The following is a 24,795-nucleotide window of genomic DNA, read 5'->3' on the forward strand; positions in this document are numbered from 1 at the left end:
CAGTAGACAAAATCTGTAGGCGGCTGGATGCATCTCACGCCGAGCCTCCTCCTTATCCTACAGCCTGAAGTGCAAACATATGCGTCTGGAACGCCAGTGAGAAGAGTGCTGATTTGTTGATTAATTAAAACATGCTCCCTGAAAAATGCCCCCTAAAAGCACACGTTCACAATGCTGTACCACCAAGTTTAGCGGCGAACAAGTGGAAATTTGAATCAGCCTCTTTATTCTATGAGCCCCATCTTTGCCAAATTGAATGCAGATTGAAAATAATTTTTCAGCTCTTGACTTCAGCTATTCACGGCTCCCTGAATTGGTTCTTGCTACTGTCACATTGCCACACAAATGTAAATAAAAGCATTTAAATCTCCCGAAAAATCCTTCAAATGATTGTGTGGCTGTCAGTTTAGGGATACTGTCTAATGTGCAAAGAGACATCAAAGATCACACAGTGTTAAAATACTGTAGATAAATTGTTTTCAGTCAGTCGTGAAGTCCTCTATGGACTCTCTGAATAGTATTCTTTTAAATGTATTTCAGTGTAATTTTTGCATAATACACACAAAATAACCCTGACAGGCCAACCCTGAATGGTTAATACCATCACCTTAACATTTTGCAGCACCTTGCCCTGCAGACAACCGCTGCAGTTTAACCATTTTAATAGACACTGTTACCTTAATATATGTACATGTTAATGTCTGCAACCAACTCCGTTTGTGCTCGGCTCCTCCAGTGGTTCCCCAGTGCAGGACCAGTGCCTGCTGTGCTTTGGCAGGAAATCAATACAGGGGGGGGGAAATCTGTTCTAATCATCTGTACATTTACCATCACAATCAACAATCAAAGCCAAGACCTGAATCTTTATTTGTAGGCCTGAACTGAACAATTTTCCCACTGTGAAAGGCAAGCTAAATTAGAACCCTTGGTTCCTGTTAGTAGCTCTTAATGGCTCTGATTTGTGAACTGCTAAATGAGGTTATGTAAATTGATCCTGAATGTAGGCAGAAGCCCGCAGGTGACAGGTGCAGTCGGCTGAAGGTGGGGGCAGGGATGGTGTCATGAAATGAGGAGGTGGTGGGGGGGGGGGGGTAATATAGCAAGATGTATTTGCAGGGCCACTGGGAGACAGATTTGCAGACTGAGGTGAGACAGATTGTCTGTGGGCTGACAATTCCCACGGATTTAGCTATGCACACACCAAATACCAGCGGTGGAAAGTAACTGAGTACATTTTCTCAAGTACTGTTCTTAAGTGCAGTTTTGAAGTACCATTTTACTTTATACTTCCACTTCACAACATTTCATATTGTATTTCTACTCCAGTGTATTCCATTGAAATATAAAGGTTAACACTTTATTTTATTCTTTGTATATAAAAATGTGATGCATGATTTATAACACAGTATAATAATGCAGTTATCCGCAGATACAAGGTCTTTTTAAGTGTTCCTTTATGTAGCTGTTAACAACTATAACTCCTGTGAGGCATCCATATAACACTTATGTACTTATATAAAATATGTCTCCACAGGAGAACTTATAATTGTTCAAATTACTGTATCTTAACAAAATTAATATGTTTGTTAAACTGCAATGTATTGTGCAATGAAGACGCATTTATATATTACATGTAGGGTAAATAGGGGCGTTAAACTGAAGTGTTAGCACATAGTTACTAAATACTTTATTGATCAAATATTTAAATACAAAATATGTGATCACGATATAAAATATGACGCATTTTTAAGGCGCTATTCTGCTGTATAAAGAGTACTTCTGCTCTTGGTACTTTACTTACATATGCCTACTAATACTTAAGTACTTCTTAAATAAAAGTACGAATGCAGGACTTTTACTTTGAATGGAGTATTACATTGTGGTATGCGTACTCAAGCAAAGGACCCAAATACTTTTTCCACCACTGCCAAATACTGTATGCACCTTGCCAAAAATGTATTTACAGCCGTTTGTACATTCAGTGCTTCTGTTAAAAGGACTCACATCCCAACAACAACTCACTTCAATTAATCATTTGTTTGTCATTATCCATCACAAATATCTCATGTCTCTATCAGTATATCTGGCGCTGGCAGGCGGCCATGTTTCAGACGCGTCTCCATAGTTCTGACTGAGGATGTAATAACAAGAGAACTATCAACATACAGCCTCTCAGGGAAAGACTGCTGAGTGACTGAAGCACTCTGACTCACTGCACTTCACTTCGGCCATTTAGGCTCTGCTGGTTCCTGTCTCTGCAGGGGGGCAAATGTAGGAGGACTGTCTTGTCCCCAGAAACCTGGGTGTTCCTTCACCTGAGGGCTGAGAGCTGACCATCGGTGGACTGTAAGTATGCAATGTTATACTTCTGCTCCAAGCAAATATTGTACTTTGTACTCCATTTATTTGACGACTACATTCAGGGCTTATTGTTTTTAAATTATCTCAAAATTAGACTTTTTTCAAGTTTGTATTAATGGATTGTTTTGTGGGTTTTTTTTGGCCGCTTGGGTTCAGTAGACGTTAACTCAACACTGACATACTGTGACCTTTTCAGTTGATATGGTGAACTTGGTACCTATCAGTTGACTATTTCCAGCACACACGAGGCAACATTAGCATTTATTGTCTCCATGATCTTACCCAAAAGTTTCTTAGGAGCCATTGTGAAGCTCAGTGACAGTGGCTCCAAGCTCCCAGCTCCTAGGTGGAGCGAAGGTGGGCCAAATGAAGCCTGGTTGCTGAAACCTTATGGCTAGCTGTCACTCAAAGCAGCCATGTCCATAATTAGGCATAACTTCAAATCTTAATATAATCTAAAAGAGTGAGATATGTAATGATTCAGCCCTGTACAGCTGTCCTGAGCAGGGAAATCATCGATGGAGACCAAACCATTTTTGTACCAGGTTGTGAACATGTTTACTTCTGCTGTTGGGCATTTTAATATGGGGGTCTATGGGGATTGACTTGCTTTTAGCCTCAAGTGGCCATTTGTGGAAGTGCAGTTTTTGGCACTTCAGCGTTAGCTTCTTTTTTCAGCCTAACGGTTGCTGCTTGGTCAATAGTCAAATATTACTCTCTTTTTTTAGCTCTGTTTTGGGCTCCATCCACTTGTGAGGGAAAATCTGTCTCTTTAGCTCTAAAATATGTTCACCAGCTCGTCATTAGCTTTGTCTTTCTGCTGTCTGGTGCTGTGGTCTGCAGTGTACGGTGGGTTTTTAGAGCTGCGGCTGTTCAGAGCTGCGACTGTTCATTCGAAAACAATGATGGCATCTCCTAAAGAGGCTAGCATAGATGCTGCTATAGCATCAGTTATATTAGAACTGGAGAGCATTTTGTTAATTAAAAGAAGAGCACAGAACGCCACTGAAGGCTTTTCTCGATGGAAAAGATGCTATCGCTCTTCATCGCTCTTCTATTATGTCATATGGTTTGTTGATCAGATTGGTCGAAGTTAGCGCGTGACAGACAATGATTGACAGATGGTTCATCCAATCACCTACCATGTATTTTTTGAAAGTCCCTGCTCTTTTCCAAACAGTTTCCATGGAGGACTTCCAGATGGTTCTGTGTAGCAAAACCATCTGCTGCGTCAGCTTAACTGAACTGGCCCTTTTATTGAGATTTTTCCTCCACTTCTTCTTTCACTACTGGTGCTGACTTGTGATATCTCACCAATGTTGTCAGTTCTGCTGTACTATTTCTGCCAGTTGTGCGATGTGTCAGATACGAGACGACAAGTCAAAGGCATTTATAATGGAAAACCATCTGAACGTAGGCCAGGAAAGAAACCTCTTCAATCTCTCCACATGTGCAAGGGAACCTGTATTAGGCTGATTAAGCGGTTGCACATGGCATGGCTGAAGTGCTGGTGCAGTGCATCTTCCTCCTGCTGATTGGAAATGTGGCAGAACAGCAGTGAGCAGCAGTAAAAGCCAGTTAATACCTTTTTGAGGATCCTTAGTGCTTTGTCCATATCATTAATGCTCTTAACAGTCAGAAGTGGCTTAAAGCAATAACCTGCCTGCCTACCTGCGTGGCTGAGTTTCTTCTTCACAGGAGTGTTGTGTTTTCCCCATCACATTAACTCACTGAGAGGAGCTGGGCTTTGCTGCTGGGTGAGCTGTGAAAACATGCTGGACATTGTGTCTGTCTGACTTCAGTCCATGTTGGGTTTGGTTTTGAGCCACATTAGTGGCGATAAGAGATAGATGGAAACATAGTTCTGTCAAGTTTTGGTCAGTTGGTCCACCATATTGATTCAGACTGAAATATCTCAACAACTATCAACTAACAAGCCATTTTTCAGGCGTTTTCACCCTTAAGAACAACAACTTTTGGCAGATAAACTCTTCTTGTAGTTTCTCGGTGTGATCGATGTGAGCAACCGTAAACGACAGCGTGCCACAACAAAAGAGTGACATGATGTCATGTGCAAACAACCTATTGCTAATTAGCTAAAGTTAGCATGCTAACAACACTAAACTAAGATCATCAACACAATAAACATGCTGAATATCAGCATGTTAGCCTTATCATTGTGAGCATGTTAGCATGGTGAAGTTAGCATTTAGCCTCACAGAGCTGCTTGGCTGTTGATAAACAGTGAATAATGAAATAACGACGCATTTCGATGTATTTTAGCCACTGTGATGTTTCCCTGCTCCACAGTGAAGTTGCTCTCTCCTCACAATGAAATATGTATGTTAAAACATTGGTTGCTAGTTATTAAAAACAACATTTCTGCATGTTCGTCTGCTGCGGGGAGCTCAGTCTCAAGCCCACAGGCAAGGAATACATTTAATTATCCCCCTCTCAGTTAAACGAGACAAAACCTTCCCACTACAATCCACTTGCCTCTCCACATTGTGCTCCCTCTTTCTCCTGACCCTCCCGTCTGGCCTTTACTCTGTCTCATGCTCTGTCAACATCATCTGCCACTGTGGAGCAGACAGGCTCAAAAGCAGACCTTTTTTACTTTCCTGCAGGTGGCTGATGTGACTGAGGCAAGAGGCAGCAACAATCCCTCTTCACTCGCCTCCCTCACCACCAGCACCTTGTTTCCTGTTCAACACGAACTCCCTCTCTCTGCAGACTGCATTCTTGTGAAAGTGGAACATTTTCCACCTAATAAGGTATCCTACTATCACCCTCCTATGTAACATTTTTAAGCATCACATGGACAGTTAAATAATAGTTAATAACACACTATAAGACAATATAAAGTCGCTCTTAGCAACCAAACTATTATTATAAAAATAGTTGAAAGCTGATATAAGAACATTTCCAAGCGTTTGTCAGCAGGTAACTTTTGTGAAGCATCAGTGACGGGTGCACAGATAGATAATGAATGACTGACAATATAACACAGCTGTAATCTTGATATCTTCATATTTTATATGAATATGAAAAATAAAGTGTTTATTTATGTGTTTGTATTGATAATAAGCAGGTCTATTTATGTATTTATAAATATAGTTTACTCTTCATGACAACAGCCAAATCCACCCGTTGATGAAAGCTATGATGAGGCTGAAAGCTCCAACAGAAAACTAGTAAGTGGACCTTGAGTTGAGAATTGTTTTAAAACACATTTTGTGTGTAATCACATATAATCAAAGATAATAAGCTATATTTTACTGTGTCATCAGTCATAAATACACTGTTTACACACCAGTTACTGTTGCATCATAGTTACAATGGTTGACAAATATACAAATAAACATTAATTACACATCAAAAACATTTAAAAAATGTGTTCATATCCTGCTTACAACTGTTTATAGGATGTTGTACTATGTTACTATGTTGCATTAACTGTTTATACACCAGTTATGGATACAGTTATAAACACTCAAAAATGTCCTTATATCTGCTTACAGCTACATTTATAGTGTGTTATGAACAGTTTCTTAAGTGGTTTTTAAACTTTTTTGAGGGATTAAAAACTCACTCAAAACACATATTCAATTGTTAGAAAACTGCCGGAAAAGGTTGTAATTTGTAGTTGTGCCTTTGCTGATGCGTGTTTATCGTTTTGTAACATCTGAAGGAAACAAAAGGCAAAATGTTGTGTAAAATCTGATACTTTTGTGAGTTTGAAAGTAAAAGTTTTGAGGTGCATTCATGTGCATTAAGTGTTTTGCAGTGTGAGAAAGTAAATAAGTACATTTACTCAAGTACTGTACTTTACCAAAGTATTTCTATTTTATGCAGTCTTGTACTTTTTATTTCACCACATTAATTTCACAACAGTGCTTACTTTTCAAATGAAGATTTTACACGAAAAACAATTTAGTAGTTTGTAAGATATGATGAAATGGTACAGATTTAACTACCTTAAAGTACATGAAGTAGTGCATAAAGGTACTGCTTATGTATTCATCTATCAATAATAATCCAGTAATATAATACAATAGTGCCAGGGCCCATTCCGCATGAGCATTTTTACTTTTTGTGACATTAAGTCCATTTTTCTGTTATTTGAGTTACATTCGGAATGTTGAACTTTTACTTGAATATTTCTAGCGCGTAATACTAATACTTTCACTCCATTTAAAGATAAACACTTACTGCCCCAATGGTTTTTTGTAATTTTAACCACGTGAAGTCCTTTCACAAAAGAGCCCAACGTGACATTGAAACATGATTATCTGGAAAACTCAAATTTTCTTTAAAAAGAAAAGTTGAATATAAGCAAATGGAGAACAGTTTTTTTTGGCTATAAGCACTTAAAATCACAATTCCTGCCAGTTGAAAGGAAAAAAAAAAAGAAATTACAGCTTGAGGAACTGCAGCCAGGCAAATTAAATGAGCAGTTTTTTAATTTCTGAGCTCCTCGCTGTGTGGGAACATTCAGCAATGGCTCAGCATGTCAACCCATGTCAAGTGTTACAGTTCCCTTCCTGTTTCAGGGGGAAAAAAATATCACCCCACAGATGAATTAAACTAAAAAGGCTTGTCTTCAGACCCCTTCCTAAAATGATTAACCCTTCTAGAGAGCATTATTGAGATCTGAGTGGTTGTGCTTTCTCATTGCCTGTAATTGTTCTTTTTCTGTTGTTGCCTTCATCAGTCTCTCTCCTCATTATATGAAAAGAAGGGAAAAATGTCTGAATAGAGGAGGGAGATTTTCCCACAGTCACTCAACTCAGAAAAATACGCCATTGTCGCCAGGTTCCCATCCCAATGCCCTGCTGCACAGTCTGCGGGACAATGTTCCTATAATTGAGTGACCATTCTTTCTCCTGTTTGAAAAGTAAGTGATGGAGAATACAGTTAAATGTAGCTACAAATCTCACATTGAATCAGACCAGTCTGCAGGTAGCCATCTCTGATTGTCTCTTATTTGACTGCAGATATAATTCAGACAGAAAGTCCCGAGCAACAGTACAATGTACTGTAGTTATTCAAGTTGTATTCCCGGCTTATTACGCAATTAATGTAGATACGCATGTGGAATGATGCTCATTTGAGTGAGTGCAGCCAGAAGATAATTTTCTTCTTTGAGCATCATTCATCTTGTATTTCACCAATTACTGAAATGCTTTAGTGTGCACTGATCTTTAGTATGAGCCTTGTGTGTTATGTGGAATATGTGCACCTCAGACACTGAGTCTCTTTTTCTCTTAATAAGAACAAAGTAGGCTTTTATTCTGCCTCTCCTAATAATAGCAACTTTACCAGAAACATATACAGCTATAAGACGAGGCAAAGCAAATTTATTTATGTAGCTAGTTTCATACATGGAGCAGTTTCAAAGTCCTTTATGTAGATTTAAATGTTTTAAAGGTTAATTTTAAAATAAAATATGAACATATAAACAAATTCAGAAGCAATACAGATAAGCTTAAGCTTTAAGCTTTACTTTTAGGGCACACCTTTAATCCTCTGATAAATAGTTCCATAGGTTACAACAAAACACCTGATCAGTTTATAGAATATGATGATTTGTAGTTTATTAAACAAACACCGCACACTAGCAGTATATTAAGTTTTTGGAAATATCACTAGCTGTAATACATTACTACTAATAATAATTCAATAATATACGTGATATTGTAACACTTATGCATAAGGAATATTTTTATGGTTGATGCTTAAGTACATTGTGCTGTTCATATTTCTATTTACCAGGCTTCTGCTTAAGTATTTTAACTCCACTTATTCAACATTATTATTGTCCTGAAGGAACTTTGAAGTAGCAATCTAAAGTAAAATATCATATAATTACGATATATTTAATAACAAATAAATTAAGATGGTGATAATAATATGTCTTCCAACAAACGATAAAAAATAAAAAAAAACAATAGCAGAAGAAAAAAAAAATATATAAGATTAAATACAAGACTTACGCCAACAGGACCAAATAAAGAGCAATTAAATGATTATTAAATTACATTATTTTCTGTTTATCACAGAGAATTCTAAACATAGAGGAACAAATATTCTGTGATACTATAAACAACTACCGTCGATATTACCCTCATGACCATTCTTCACTGTCTTAACCGTTGTAGAGTGCGCGCATGCGTATGTGCGCGTGTGCAGCCTCGCTCTCGTCTCTCGCGCACGCTGTCTGACTTTAACCAATCAGCCGGCAGTATTGCGCAGGCGTTGAACTGCAATGGCGGAGACAATGAAGCTAAGTGGACATAATGCTCGTCGGCGTCCTAATGAATTCAGTGAAATGTCCAGCTACAGGGACTGCATGCGTGCGATACTGACAGTGCTCGCAGACTTCGGGAAAGAGGTTGGTTTTCCGCGTTTGAGCCATGAAAGCCCAAATCACGCTTGTTTCAGTCCGAGTTGTTAGCTAGCTACATGCTAATGTTTTTAGCATCCCGGGTAGCAGGACGACGTCGATGCCTTTCACTTCAATCAGTGCTACTCAGTATTCAGCCTGTGTTTTTCATAAGCAAGTTGGAGCCAAGTAACTGAGCTCGAATTTCTATTCAATTATTTTATTTAAAGCTTTATCAGGTCATTTGTATCTGCATGTTCCGACATGGCTGAACTCGCCACTCATCGATTTAAATAAAAGCTGTTAATTTCACCTCGACTCTATAGTCATTTTTAACGTTACCCCGTACACATCTCTTTTTCTAGCTGCTCCTTGCAGCCTGTATTTAACACAGGAACTATACATTTAATGTTCATGGTGTAGGGTTGGTTGCATTGTTCCGTACATATGTGATTTTCATTTCTACAAGTTGTCTTGTAAAGGAGGAAATAGTACACAACGCAAGAAAAACATAATTTGTGTGTTGACACTACATTTCTACACTGTTAAAATGTATAAATCTCATGCACATTCTCTACCTTTATCATGTATAAGAGCTCATGATTGGCTTCTTTATTTTAGTGAAAGGTGACTCATGATTAACCCTAATTAATTACCAAAATAGAATACACTATGCTGTCTGCTTTCCACTCGTGTCCAGTACAGTGTAACTTCACTTTGTTTTTGTTTTTTTTTGAAATTCAGCTCAAATTAAACGATGCTGCTCTGAGAGTAGAAGTCAACACTGACGCTGTGGATCTTCTGTCACCTCCGGTTGCTCACGTGCACAGGTGTTTGCAGGAGCATATCAATAAATTACAGGTGAAGTGGCCACACACTGTAGGATTGTTTATTTTTACATTTTCACATTGGCTAAATTGCATGATTTTATAGCATGTTGAGGCTAAAAGGGTTTGCTGAAACACCTTTGAATTAATAGCTAATATGTCATTATTTCGGTTCACACAAGACTGTTGAAGTATTACTCCTTTGTTCTATGTTAGTTAGTAGATTTTAAAGTATTTTGTTTCTTCATCTAAAATTCTTTCTGCCCCAACTCTTTATATAGGCTGTTTCAGAAAACCTAAATACACTGGTGCATGCTGATGGTGATACAACAGACAACACAACAGACGATGCTGTCACCTCATCGTCACTCAAAGAGCAGACGACTGCACTGTCAGAGCACCATCCTCCCAGCTCAGAGGCTGCGGAAAGCAAGACGGCGGCTGATGATGTCATGGTTCAGATCAGAGCCAGGAAGTCAGAGGTTGGTCTCAGTCAGCAGATCTGTCAGCTGTTCTGGCAGTGACATTTTTAGAGCCCTCTTTACTCTCTGTCAAGCAAATGAATAATCATAAGTAATTGCTCCCAAGGATGGGCACATGACATGCCGCAGTGAAGCAAATGCTTGATGGGGATCTGATAAGCCGAGTTCAGCAGAGAATCAGGGGTTCTTTAGTGCTGTGGTCGGGTAGAACAGACCACATTGCTGGAGGGCTTTGAGAGAGGGCCAGGTCCTTGATGGATTATGAAGTGGATGCTCATTACTCTGAGATTGCATGTGGATGAAGGACAAGAGGCCCCATTCTGTTGTGCATTTATTTTGGTAGCCAAGCAAACAGTATTCATATTCCATCATGTGATGATGGCAAGCAATTCAACTTTTTTGGCTACCTGGAATAATTTCCCACTACATTTCTCATTACATGTAATGTAAATTGCTGCACCCTGTTTGCCTCAGATCGTTAGACTTGTGGAGGCAACAAAAATCTCATTGCATTCTTGACATCTATCAGGAGCTCATCAATCCATCATATCTTATTATCTGTGCTGTCTCTCCATTCTTACCCTAGATTGAGCGAAGAATATCTGCATTTATGGAACGCAAGCAGATGGAGATCAATGAAAACAATGTACGCGAGTTTTGCAACGTGATCGACTGCAATCAGGGTGAGAATGGGAACGAGTTTGGGGGCAGGGTGGAGAGGGAGCCTGCACACAGATTGCCAATGTTTGGGAGAGAGCTGATTTCCACAGGCGAGAGGTCAGGCTGAACTGCTCCAAGAGTGGGGCTGAAGTAGCTAACACCCTCGGCCTCAAAACACAACCAGCTTAGTCCAGAAAAACGTGAGACGGTGGGCCTTTTTTTAATTCAAAGCTTGTGTGAAACACCATGTATAGAAATCAGGACACGCTAATGATAATAGATGTCATTTAAGAGATTATATATAAAGAAATGTGTTTTTACATCACACAGTAAATAAATTTTAAATCAAGATTTCCTCTCTGTAGAAAACAGCTGTGCCAGAACAGATGCAGTTTTCACTCCTTACCCCGGTTTTAAAAGCCATGTAAAAGGTAAGAAAATTAATATTTGCCACTAATGTCAAAATGACATTTCTTAGCAGCTTTATTTAGGGAGCTGTAACCATCACTTTTGAAATTAGCTTGATTGAAATGTATGAAATTACCGTTATCATCTTGAAAAATTCACAGGTTTGACTTAATAAGAATTTATAATTTTTGGTTTAATTAATAAAATTAAATTCGAATCATGACAAAACATTTGTTTTTGGGTCAGCTTGCTGACAAGAAGTGCTGAACAAATTAAACGACCAACAGATTTTTCAATGTAAATTAATCTAAATGGTCAGGGGTTTTGTAGGACCCCTTTATGTGTCTGCATGCTTTGTACACAGCTCTGTTAACTGGGCTCTAGTTAATTTTGGGTTACTGCTTCTGTGTATGTGTTTTGTTGTTTCACTGGCCAGTTACACGGGTGGTAAACACTTACGGGCCCCAGACTCGCGGTGGGGGAGGTCAAGGAGAGGCTGGGGAGCAGTCGAGGGGGTTGATGGGAAGAGACTGCGGAAATGCAGCCATAGAAGAACGACTTCACAACATCGAGACTCACCTGAAACTTCCATCAGGTCAGAGAACGACAAAGACGTCAAAGTTTTACTAATACTAAATTCACTGTCAGTGTATGGAATATTTTAGGAGTCTGAAAGGGTCTTGTGTCATTAGATGCTTTTTAAAACTTCCACTCGAAACTCCACCTTAACTGCGGCTCTTGGCTGGAAGTGTTAATTTTCAACTAAACAGAATTAATTGCAATTTTAAAAAAAAAGAGGTTTTAAAATGGTAGCAATACTACTACAATGCATAGGAAATGTAACACAGTGATATGTAATTATGAAGGCATTGTAGTCCGCGTAGAACGTATAATTTCGACTTCATTTTGTTGAATAAGAAATGAAATCAGCGTTTAAAAATAAGCCAAGCGATTCGTTTTTACCTGATATTAACACTGTGACATTAAGCTGCTTCTGTTTAACATTTAGCACACATGACTAAATTCTACATCTGAAATCATCAGTGTTCAGGCTGTTCAACAAGTGTTTTTTTTTTTCCTTTTCTTAGCGGGTCCAGTTCCATTGAGTGTCTACCAGAGACTCAAGAAGCTGGAGGATCGTATCCTGGAGCTGGAGGGACTCTCACCGGAGTACTTTCAGTCCACGGTGAGTCTTGTGGCTTCAAATAGATGCATGAAAGACACCTGATAATTACTAGTCAGTGTTCAGTCAGGGCTCATGCACAGCTCTTAGAGTCATGGATGTAATCTACACATTCCAACATCTGTATTAGACCTGTGTTATAGATATGTTTCTTTTGTACTAGTTTGCTAGTACTACTAATTACTAATTAGAAACTAATCTGCACAGAAGATAAACTCTTCCTTCAGCACAGACATTTGAACTCTGGAGCTCCCAGAATTTAGCAAGTTCTCTGGTGTGAGCTTAAAGGTGCCCTATCTGTAAACAAACAGAAGTTATGTTTACATTCACTGTTCCTACCAAATGCATATTACGTGTCCTTGAGGCCTAACAGAACTGCTGACTGGGTTTCCTCCCTCGTGAAACATTTGTAAAGCAGTGTTCCTGAAAATGTAGAAACCTGCATTGTTTACATTCATGTTTACTTGCGAGCATTTCCTTTCCTTCCAGCCTTTGCTGGCAAATTGCTGCATTTCTTGGCACGTTACCAGTGGAATAGTGGGAAGTCATTGGTAGGATGTTGCGCCACCTACTGTACATGACACACAAGAACAAACAAAAATGGATGGCCTCATAAAAATATCGCTCCATGGTGCCACTGATGGTAAAAAAAAACAAAAAATACTGGCCTACTACTGGTAACGTCTCTCTTAGCTTGTGGAGGTGTGGACAACCATCTGTGGTCCCAGAAGGTGTGGACTAAGATGAATAACCATGAGACATAGACTATGGTATAACTGTGTAAAGTACAAGTACAGGAAGAACATAGTTTCTAAAAATGGAAAGTCTCCTTCACATGTTATTGGTGCTGTTTAACCTTTTGGCTCTTTGGTTTGGTCCAGTTCTGTACAGGTGCATCCTGTATTTCGGCTACTTTGTTTAAAAGAACCCCAGAATCTGCATTCACAATTCGACAGTATTCCAGACAATGATTCACACTTTGCTGGCGCGAAGCTCTTAGAGTATTTTTAGATTGTCCATTTCACACACTCTGTGTCAGTCGGCACACTTAATGTGTACGATGCCTGAATTGGCATGTAGAATATTGGTTTGTTGTCGGCAAAAATCATTTCAGAACGAAATCTACTCAGTGAGAGGAGTTTCTGTGTGACGCTAATGGAGTTTCCCTTGATGTGCCCTGATATTGCAACACATCCCCCTCCTCGAGCTACACTTAAATTGATTTGAGTCAAAAAATGCAGAGCGTTTGGTTGGATTTACTTAAACTTTTAGGCCACTGCAGAACGCTCACTCGAGCAGCGAGCACTTTTTCACCACACCAGGCTTCACAGAGAAGCACAGACACAAAAGATGGCAGTACGTAATGTCTTCGACTTTATATTCTGCCCGACAGACATCAGCAGAGTCACACAGACTCTAATTTCCCATCTTGAGGAGTCTGTCCAGCGTATGTTTAGTTATCTGAGTAAGTGTGCTTAAGATGCTGCATGTCTCTTCACACTGGTATTTCTCAGCACCGCATGCTGCTTCTGTGAGTATGCTGCTCTCCATCTGCTTTTGACTCACTGCATGTTTGTGTGAGCGGAGCAAGAGATGTCGAGTGTCTTTGAATAAACTGATGGGGTCTTTTATATTCGGAGTACCACTTTTTTTTTTTTTTTTTTCTTTTTTCTTCTTTTTTTTCAATTTCTGAAAATACTGTAGTTTGGTGTTTGCTGAAGAGCTGAACACAGTTGGCCCACGATTTCAGGAACAACATTTTAACACTAAACAGCAAAGGAGGCTCTTTAACAAATTATGCAGCGTCTTAGAAATAAACCGCTGGAGGAAAAACATATTTCGTGAAGAACGTTGCACACACGTGATTTCACTGTTCAAAAGGACATTTGTTTGCTGTTTCTATTTTCAAAACATCCATTAAAGGCAAAATACCTTTAAAATAAGCTTAAAATTAAATGAATATGTAGTGTATTTCTCATGATCTTCAGGTGTCTGCTGCGCTTTGTTTGCAAAGGTTCACCTCTTTCTATTTAATTAAGTGGATTTTAGCAAACCCGAAAAAAGTTTTGAAAACATCTTTTTTCAGTCCTTGAGACGAAGAAAGGAGGGAAACAGAAAAGTAGCTCAGTGTGCTTCCTGAAGCTCAAGCCAGTTTAGAAATTACACTAATTAAAGCAGTCTGATGTGTACTTATGCGCTTTTTTTTTTTTTTTTTCCTTTTTCTTGTAGAGTCACCTGCACAAGCGACCAAAGACATCCCCTGCACAGGTTAGTGGTTTCCATTGTTCCTTTCACTGCACTTTCTTAGTGGAGCTTAGCCTGTTTTGATCAATTCATGAGTTTTTTTTCTTACTTTGTCCTTCAGGCCTGCAGTCTGACAGAGCTGGATGAGAAGATCAGTGCAGTGAAAGCGGCGCTACTGAAGAGGGTGAATGAATTTGGGCCTGGATATGGGACGGAGTGCCCGCTGTAACGCACCGACAAACCGATGCATTCAACGCGGCCGTTACAGACAGGAGAACTCTAATCCTCTAAATAGTTTTGTAGTTAACTGAGATGTAAGTCCTCTGTAAATAAAGGTATTTTTTTTCCCTCATGAAAACTTGGACTCACTGTTTCTGATCTCGATTCTTAACTGTGATGTGCAGCCTGATTCCAGTCGGCCAATCCTTTAACGGGAGAAAATAGGGCTGATTAATTTGATTTTCATCTTACTTCACTGTTTTCTTACTCGAATAAATCTATAAAAGTTTCTCATTTGAAAGGCTGAGAGAAGAGATCTCTGCACACTCAGATCTGCGTCTGTCAGCTCGGACTCACCGATGCCTCCAGCAGCAGAACAGTCACCGTGCTGTACATTTCAAAAGCTGCAATCACTGAATTTAACTTAGAAATTAATTATCAATCGTTGCTGATGAATTTTCTGTCAATTGACAAATCAGCTCCAACAGATGATGCTGTTGTATTATCTATCTGAGCTAACGTGTATTATTAATTTATCATGGATGTCTAACACTTTCATCTTTAAAGTCTAATACTTGGGAGGTGTGTGTGTGTGTGTGTGTGCGCGTGTGTGTGTAATTGAGATGAATCAGAGACAGCACCTGATTTATCTGCCCGACTGCTGTGTGACGATCACCCCTAATGGTTGTCATTATAACAAATGACCTGATTACTGCAACTCTGTTTGGAAAACATATTGGAGACCCAACAAACCAGCATTAAATGGGACGCCGCTGCGTTTGACACTGTGACTTGTTTATAAAAGGCTTTTCGTGCGACAGAGCACGCGGCTGCAGCAGTAATTAAGATTTTTTTTTTTCATGAGCACCCCCCCCCCCCCCCCCCCCCAGGCCCCCCGTTCCCCGAACACGAAGTTATCTACATTAAAGTGTTGGTCTGGATTTTTTTTCTGTTTTCAAAGCTGGTTTAAAATTCATCTCGCAAACAAATCCTGAAGCCCAAACCTGCAGAAAGTGCAGCTTTCTTGACAGTTTTCTGGATTCTGACTGATTTTTTACAGTGAAACCTTAACATGAAGTAAATTTCATGCACAAATGGCTCGCCTTCTTAGATTTACACTAAAAGAATCTCAAATAGTGTGCAACCATGATTTTAGATGAAATATGAGAAATAAACTCATGGATGAGCATAAGACATTTTATTTAACAATAAAATGGGAATTTGTAATTACAGCTAAGACTTATTAAATTTGGTTTGCTGAAAATTATTAATGTTATTAAACCAGCTTTTTAAGATATTTCAGAGTTTTGATTTCACAGCAGGCTTATGATGATCACTGTTACACGTCCAGTGCGATCACCCAACATCACTGCTGGTCGGACCACAGTCACTGGTTACACATCATGTGGAGTAACGTCGCAGGAACACATAAAATAAGACATCTGCCCATGAATCTATCGCTCCAGCATGCTGGAGGGGTTCTCAACATGTGTACCTCGTGTAACTGTAATCACATGATCAGCACTCAACCAATCACAGTGAATGCTGATGATTTTTTCTTTATGTAAAAACAGGCGTGAGCTCAAGATGACCTCATCCAGGATTAACTGATCAATCCGAAAACTGATTATTTAGGTGGAGTAAAAATTATTAGTTTAGCCTGAATTAGTGTAAGATTATTGTATTTGAGGGTTGTTGTTTTTTTTTTTTTTTTAGGTATTATGGTATCTGTGTCAGATCCAGATCCTTCAGGAAAAGTACCGATGCAACAAGGAAACAAATACTCCTTTATAAGGAAAAGTCCGTCTTCAAAATCTTACTGAAGTAAAAGATAAATATAACATAAATGTGTTTACTGCTGATGAATATGGAGCTAGTTTTAACTGCATTACATACAGTTTGGTAGTTCAGCCCAGTGGCTCCAACCTGGGGGTCAAGCCCCCCCCCCAAAGGGTCACAATAGAAATCTGGGGGATGGTGAGGTGATGAAAGAGGTTGGAACAAAGAAAAAACAGAGTTCTGCTGCACAAAATTTATCTTTTGGACTCTCTGAAATATGGGATCTGTGGACGTCATCCAGTTTTTGAAATACAACCCATGGACCTTTCACAGAACTGCAAGCAACCGACATCTGAGACGTACCAACAGGGCCCATAACCCGTTAGCTTTTAGGATTTTTTCTTAATGAAAGATCAAACCCACAGAACTTCAGATGGATCATGACTGGGATCATTTTAATCTCCAGATGCAGCAGATTTTAAAGAGGGATGAAGTCATGAATGATTCAGTGCCTGTCAGCTGGGTTTTATGGTAATTTTATTCAACCATTGTAATTTTCTGTGCTGTTCTGTGTGCTTTATTATTGAGTTTTAGCTTAAAACAGTGTGTATATATACATAAACATATACACATATATATGTGACACAAATATATATCAATAATACTGTGTATTTACTACTGAAGTACAGCCCTTCAGTAAATGTCCTTTCTTACCAAGGCTGGCTGTTTGAGCCAAGTTTAAAAGAGAGTAAACTAACTGCTTCCTCAATGACATATCCACTTTTTAAAAACACGAAACTCTCATAAACTGATTAATTGCAAATAAAAAGGTGCTTTGAAGCAGGCGCCTTGACCAGTTCATGGCCGGCTGAATGAAAGCACAGACGCAGACTGTGTTCACAGCCGCTGGATCCAAGTTTGAGCTACTTCAAAATCTAACTCCTTTGCTGCTTCCTCTCGTGGAACAAAACCAAAATGATGTACAGTGTTTTTAAATACATTTCGCAACAGGTGTGACAAAACAGAAACGGGGAAAAAACAACTTTCTCACGTCTTTGGACACGAGTGAAACCCCCCCCTCCTTTCCTTTGCGGTTGCTCTTTGTATGTCACGTCAAGACTTACTTCAGAGTTGATTGATGGAGTGACCTGAATACAGTAGAAGACGCTGCATTGTGATTTTCGGACGATATTTCATTCTTAACGCGGAAATGGGGATTTTCTTTTTCACCGCCTCTTTCAGGTGAGCCTCGCTTGTTCGGCCCTGTCCGTCTCTTGCTCATAGACTGGAACCTTCTGGGCAACAAGGGGCCACAATGTGCTGGGAAGGGGAGCACTTGAGCTGCAGCGATGTGGATGGACATGGAGGGTGAGGGGCGGGAGGGGGTTGCTCATTGTTCCCCAGGAGCTTTTGTCTCAGACACAGTCCCCTTATGAGGGTTAATGAGGACAAATTGGTCTGAGTGTAACAAATGGATTATAGAGTTGGACAAAAGGTTGTATTTTGTGGGCTGCGTTTGCGGGGATCCACCCATCATCTGCCCATTGAGCCGCGCACACTGACTAGCGTCTGCATGAAGTGGCTCACTAAATATCTCATTATCTTTATCCTGTCTGTTTTATTACACGAGCACATTATGCGTGCAGCTTCCTACGGTGATTTTAGCTAAAATGTACAGTTTAAATCAGGATAATGCAGTTTTGTAATCACTGTAGTTATCTGGCTTATTTCCTGGAGCTTATGTCAAGAATCTAAAGTCAATATGTCAACATTGGTGTCAGTGGTTAGTGCTCCAAGGTTGGGTGGGCATAGTGTACCCTTTCAAATTAACAAAGAGCCACTTCCTCATTGACTCTGTGTAATTCCTGCCTGTCAATCAGTCCTCCCTCTGCCTGATTTCTTGTTATGTTCTTGGGAACCTCGCTAAAAAGACACAGAGCCGTTCCTTGTCCTCTATGGGTCCGGTTGTGTTTTTTGGTGGGGTCGAAGGAGAGGATTCATATCCATTCATATCTCACAAACTCTTAATGGGCTCCAAGCCCTCCAAAAAGAAAGCTCTTTCCTGTGACTAGTCAGCTCCAGTCTTTATTCATCTGTGGCTCCGTGTCAAAAAAGACTGTTGCTCGTTTGTGCCCCGAACAATGAGGAACAAGGCTAAATCTCTAGCTGGGAACAAAAGACAGAAAACAGGCTTTTCACTCTGCAGAACATTAGATTCTGACACATTTTGCCATGGCAGTTTTTTCCTCATCCTGAGTGCTGTGGCTCTGGTCTTTTAAAGAGACCACCTGTTGGCAACAAGCCTGTTCTTCATTACAGACAGCCCTATTATCACAGGATGAGGAGCGCCACAGGCTAACTTTTTTAAGTTAACCCTGCTGCAGTTTCCAAAGCTGGGAAACATACATTACATAGAACCACTGCAAAAATCTATTTCTGCCGGTAATTTTGTGTCTTGTTTGTGAATAAGGGCTTTTGTCGGTTTAAGAGCGAAGTGCTTCATTCATGCCCTTGTCGGTTACAAATGTCACAAACAAAGGGACTCGAATGTGGGCATCTTGAGCGTTCTATAACTACAAATTTGGAGACGAATTCATATGCATTGTTTGGAGCAAACCCAAATGTACTTACTGTAAAGTTGATGATGGTGGTCTCTAGCTTTTCATTCAATTATTTCTGGCATCTGGAGGGCTTTTGTTCTTCTTTTGAAAGCAGATTTGAGCAATTTTCAACCTCCAAAACATTAGCATAACCACAGCATGATAATGACTTTCACAACTGTGTGTAAAATAAAAGTACTGTAGGTGGCAACACGAAGCAATCAAGTGCATTCTTTGGCTTTGAATTGGACATGATAAACACAGGCTGCCAGGAACAAGAGTGTTTGCTTTATTTTATTTTTTTGTTTAATCCGATTTTTTCAGAGCTCCGGGAACCCACTGATACGCCACTGAAATTTAAGACGTTAAATTTTTCATGAATAACCTTTGCTGGGGATTCGGTTGTTTTAGCACTGAACGTGCATGTGCTGCAGAGCTCTTTGGAACAAGTGGCCTCAGGACAGCAAGGGGGCAAATTGTTATTCCCCATACGGCCCCATTAAAACAGCAAATACCTCTGTCATGCTCATGCCATCACTGTCGGAGTACGCCCGATGCAGTCGCACTTGTTTCATGTTCACAAACACCCAGAGGAGGAAGGGGGTGCGTGCACCTGTGACCCTCCCCCACAAAGCAGACAGCACAAGAGAGGATCCCCCTGCAGCCCACAGGCTTCAACAAGAGGCAGTCAGCTGCTCTCTGTGGCCCTGCTGCACGGTCCCCAGACTCTCTGGAGTTAAATGTGCCTGTGATATTGCCAGGAGGGAGCAGCGGGAGTTGAATTCAGGCAATTACAATCAAGTCAGGGCATAGTTAGTGCGTGGGCCCTGGCAGCACCTGAGCTGGATGCTGATGAGACACTTAGCCCCAAACCCTCATGCATTGGCCCAGGCGTTGCGTAGAACAAGCCCCCCCCCTCCCCTCCCCCTTTCCCTCTCTCTTCCCACAGCAGCAGACCCCCTACTGGACACTTCCACTTCCCTTCACCTCATTTAGGCCTCTAGAGCTCTCTCACCCTCTCTCTCTCCAGCCCTCACATAGCAATACTTCTGCTTCATATAGGTGGTGTGGAGTACTGCACTCAATCACTCTTCATTCATTCACACTGTACAATAATAGACAACTACTCCGATATTGTCCTTCAAGCACCTGTGCATAGCAGAGCTTCAAACGTCGTGTGATGTGTCATTCCAAGTTCTTGAGAAATATGGGAAGAGATGTTTCTCTTGAAGAGAACAATAAAGAGGCTACAGCTAAGTGTAGATAAGTCGCTTCGCCTGATCATTTCTGTTACACCTTAACGTGCAGAAGAAAGCGCCTTTACAGAAGTCTTCCCGCCTGTCCCCATCTTTATTACACATCAGACCATCAAGCTCAAGCCCCGTCTCGCCGCTGTCTCTGCACAGATATTCATTTGCAGGTGGCTGACTATAGGACTCTGCGTCCCGGCTGATGTGTTATGGCGACAGGAAGGCAGAATGGAAAGGGAGGTGCGGTTCTTGAATATCTATGACCCAAGAATATGGAGTCAGGCATCACAACAACACTCTTAGCCCCTTTTCCCAATAAGATGCTCTCAGCTCTTTCAGAGGGAAAGCCTCCCGGCTCCCGCCCTCTCTCAGCCACCACACTTTGCTGAAGTGTCATTAGGATTGTAAAGGGCAGGTTGCCATAGAAGTCGGATCGCTGCGGATGTATGGACTTATAGAGCCACCATATTTTGAATGTAAAGATCTGAGTGTGGCGGCTAATACGAGGGGGCATAAAGGGGACTACACTTGCAGTTTCTTCATCTGCAGTCTGTGTGCATGCATCTTTCATGTATTGCTTTAGTGCTCTGTTTTGTGAGATTGCTAGCTTTGCTCTTCAATCCACTTTCATTGTCTATCTGTGGCTGCGCTTGTTAGTTAGAGCTGGGCATAGTGTTTGGCGGAGCCAAGGGGAAAGGTGGAACACCTCTTTCACGATTTTTGCCATAATGGTTGTCTTTTGATTTTTCCTGGGCTTTGGAGACTACCAGGGATTGTCTCTTTGAAATTATTCCATTTTGGCAGAGAAAAAGAAAATGGATTGCGCTGATCCTGTTTTGTTCCTGGGGGGACGGCTGCAGTATTATCCTGGGCTGACACCGTTGGCGAAGAGGCAATCACAGTGGCCCTCGCTCTGACAAAAACACTCCATCTGCAAGGAGAGGAGGAAATCACACCACAATGATGTCTGACTCTTCTGCCTCACTCTGGCAGCTGGGCCCTGGGACCCATGAACTGCTACACAACCGCCACCACAATGGCTGTTATACAAACGCACAAACACCACACTACAAATCAGCAGCTGTAACACACAAAGGCAATGCACCTGCCATCACACAACAACAAGGAACAGGACGGATTTGTCCGAAAAACTTTACTTTGGTTGCTCAAGGCTGGTTGGACTGGTCTCTGTTTTAACTGCTGCATGTTTATTAGTATTGATAATATCACAAGTATCAGAGCTATTAGTATTAGCAGCGTTAGTTTCGGTTCCTCGTGTCTTTTTTTAGACCTTAACAAAAATTAATCCACAAACATTTTCAAGCTTTAAACGCACTAAGCTAACAGTTTGTCTACAAAACACACATACCATTAGGATATCAAACGCGCACACACACACACTAGATGAAAGATGAGCAGCCCTGTAGCTCGCCCTGTTAGTATTCAGTAGTGTCACCTCTCTCCCTCCATGTCCCATACCTGGGGATCAAACGCACCTCTTTGTGAGAGAGGCCTGACCCCCTGCTATTAGCAAACAGAAGAGAGCCCAGCTGACACCACTCTTGAGATGTGCCATGCAGACGGAGGCCTGTGATTACAGCACAATCCTGAGGAGACAACCCTCCACCCCGCTCCAGCCCCAACCCCCTGCCACTCCCCGCACACACACAGCCCGCCCACCCCCGCCGCCTCTCCTGCACGACAAATTCACCTATCTCTGAAATAGATGTTAATCTCTTGCCCAACTGGCTGCCTCTGAGACCTCGTTGACACACATACAGCGACGCCTGAGCTATGAATAATCAATAGGGCGCTATTTTCGTGAACACATTTCCCCCGAACAGGTCATTTCTCGTGACTATTACTGCGGCAGATTAGAATTTGAGATTGGAGTTTCACATTGGTGGTGGAGGTGGGTGTGTGCGTGCATGTTTCTTAACACAGTGGAACATGGAGGGATATACTGTAGGTCTGTCGAGTGTCTTCATTGCACCACATGAAAACCAATGAAGGTAAAGCGAGGTGGGGGGGGGGATTAATTTGTTGTGAGAGAGGCAGAGGCTCAAGTGGGTCTTCCAATAGCAAATTAGCAAACCCTCATTTCAAACACCCTCATACATACTAGAGAATAGCACTGCACAAACACACGCAACATGCATGTACACATGCGTACAGTATATGTACAGCCGGGCTGCAGACTAAAAATCAGACTCCTTTTTTCCCCCTTTGTGAAATATCGTTCCTACTTCTTCTTTCTCGCTCTGTGTCTCTCGATGACGCGCACACACATACATGCACTTGTGCGCACACACGAGAAGAAAACTTCAATTCTATCTGCAGGGGCAGAAATCAATCTCACATCTCTTTAGTTAATCCGCAATGGCTCTCTACAGATCCTGACACTAATAAGGTATTGAGCAGGTGAGGCCAGGGGCTGAGGAGGAGAACAGAGGGAGAGGAGAGGCCTGCAGTCTGGGGCCCGACTGGCGGCTGGCACTGTTCCAGTGCAATTATGGGGCTTGTGTATGGGAGAGAAGGGTGCAGGAAAGAAGCAGCATAGATAGAAGGGAGAGAGAGAGGCATAGAGAAAGAGCGAGAAAGAGGGGGTGGGGGGAAAAATTGATCCCATCTGTGGTATGATGGTTAATTAAAGCAGCTCTTGAGCAGCCCAAGGATGAGAGGCTTGGCTGGGCTCCTGGAGGCACAGCTCTGATTACTCACACAGAATGGATGGTTTCTTAGCAATGAAAGGAGGAGGCCAAGAGCTGCCTGGTGGGGTGCACAGACGACGTCAAGGAGGAGAGACATGTGCATGCTGCACACTTACACATGTGCACGCACACACGTGCAAATGGACTCACATACAGACACGCACTTGCATGCATGCATACACATATGTAAACACTCGGTCACACACACGCATACATCGCGAGCCTGTAGACACGAGTGCAAACATCATCAAATTAAATCAAAATAAGTGCATCAGGAAACTAATCAGATATAATGCGGGTCCACTAAATGCGAATTTCTACAACAAGATGAGCACAAGAGGTTAATGACAAAACAACCAGAGTTCATCTAATTGTAGCTTATATTGCATACTAATGTGTCACTACAATCACGTTACGGATTTATTACTAAGAATCCACGGTTCTACGTGGAATTTCACGGTAAGTAAACCACGATCTTTAGGAGGAATCACACGTTAATTTTTCATATTACCATCACTCTTTCTGAGCATGCTTGTCTCCATCATATACCTGAACAAGAAAGCGTTGAATCTGCCTCCATTTTCACTGGTAATCAAGTTTTATCTTACCTTACCATTAAACTGAGATAGCCCCAAAGCCTATTACACCCTCCTCATTGACATTTATGGCTCCCCCATGTTGAGAGGCCATGGGTGACAGCACTAGCACTTTGGTATGACCCCACCCTCCTATGGTGAGATTTGGTATTGCATAACATGGCCAGGGGGGAAAAAAGGTGCTGCATTCTGCACAGCGTATAAGCAGGAACATAGAGGAAGAGCACATGCATTAACACCTACTACCACCTGGTTGGAGATTTAAATTATCACTAGTACACAATGCTCTATAACGTCACCACAGTGCACTGATCAGTGATATAGGAATGACATGCACAAAGCTTGTATTTGTCTTGATATTGCCAGCAGTCACTGAGACTATGTAAAACAAGGGTTCTTGAAAGATGATATGTAGAGAGACAGCCCATCCTCCTATTTTTATAAAGTTGAAGATATAATCATACTCTAAGAGTTAGAGAGGAGGTTATAATAAACCTCCAAATCTGAGGTGTATGAATTATGTATATGGCAATGATTTGATGGCTGCAAAATAGAAAAGAGAGTGCAAGCGGCTGATTGAGGTGCGCCACGTGGCGCGCCGTTCGCCGCCATGTCTCCTGGTACAGACATCTGAGGTCAGGGCCCTGTGCTAATTGGTGTCGGGCAGAACGCTTGTGAGCTAAATGAGAAAATTACACGTTCTGGGAGGAATCAGCTGCAGTTGTTGGGGTGCCTTTTACAGTGCGGCTGCAGTCGTATCTGTGTGGTGGAGACAGACGTCTGGCTCTGTGTTTGCCGGGGAGGAAGGAGGCGAGCTAGAAGGTAAACTGGAGTGTTTCAAAGTGTGGGATCACTTCATCTGCACAGCCCCACCCAACAGATATTAGTTAGTTTATCAGTGGCATGTCCAGGCGTTTTTGACCGGGGTGGCCAAAGAGGGGCGCTGACTTAAAGTATGTGCATGCACACACAGGTGAGAATAGCATCAATTCCCCATTTCTCATGTCTAGTTTAATCACTAACATGACAGTATCTTAGCGTTTCCTAATGGCTGCCATGGTTTCTGTGTTGACTTTTTAATTTTTCTTAC

At 41.3% G+C, this 24,795-nt stretch overlaps 1 protein-coding gene across 1 annotated transcript; it reads left to right on the top strand.

The window, feature by feature from the left end:
* The first annotated feature begins 8,601 nt into the window (after positions 1–8,601).
* Positions 8,602–14,913, top strand: mbip (MAP3K12 binding inhibitory protein 1). Its single transcript, XM_076747862.1, has 9 exons — positions 8,602–8,755; positions 9,491–9,607; positions 9,855–10,055; positions 10,642–10,738; positions 11,081–11,146; positions 11,560–11,718; positions 12,212–12,309; positions 14,536–14,574; positions 14,672–14,913. Exons 1-9 carry the CDS (start codon positions 8,630–8,632, stop codon positions 14,777–14,779), a joined length of 1,011 nt encoding a protein of 336 aa, XP_076603977.1. The 5' UTR covers positions 8,602–8,629; the 3' UTR covers positions 14,780–14,913.
* Positions 14,914–24,795: the final 9,882 nt, after the last annotated feature.

This window comes from Chaetodon auriga, chromosome 14, assembly GCF_051107435.1.
Source record: "Chaetodon auriga isolate fChaAug3 chromosome 14, fChaAug3.hap1, whole genome shotgun sequence".
Lineage (NCBI taxonomy): Eukaryota > Metazoa > Chordata > Actinopteri > Chaetodontiformes > Chaetodontidae > Chaetodon > Chaetodon auriga.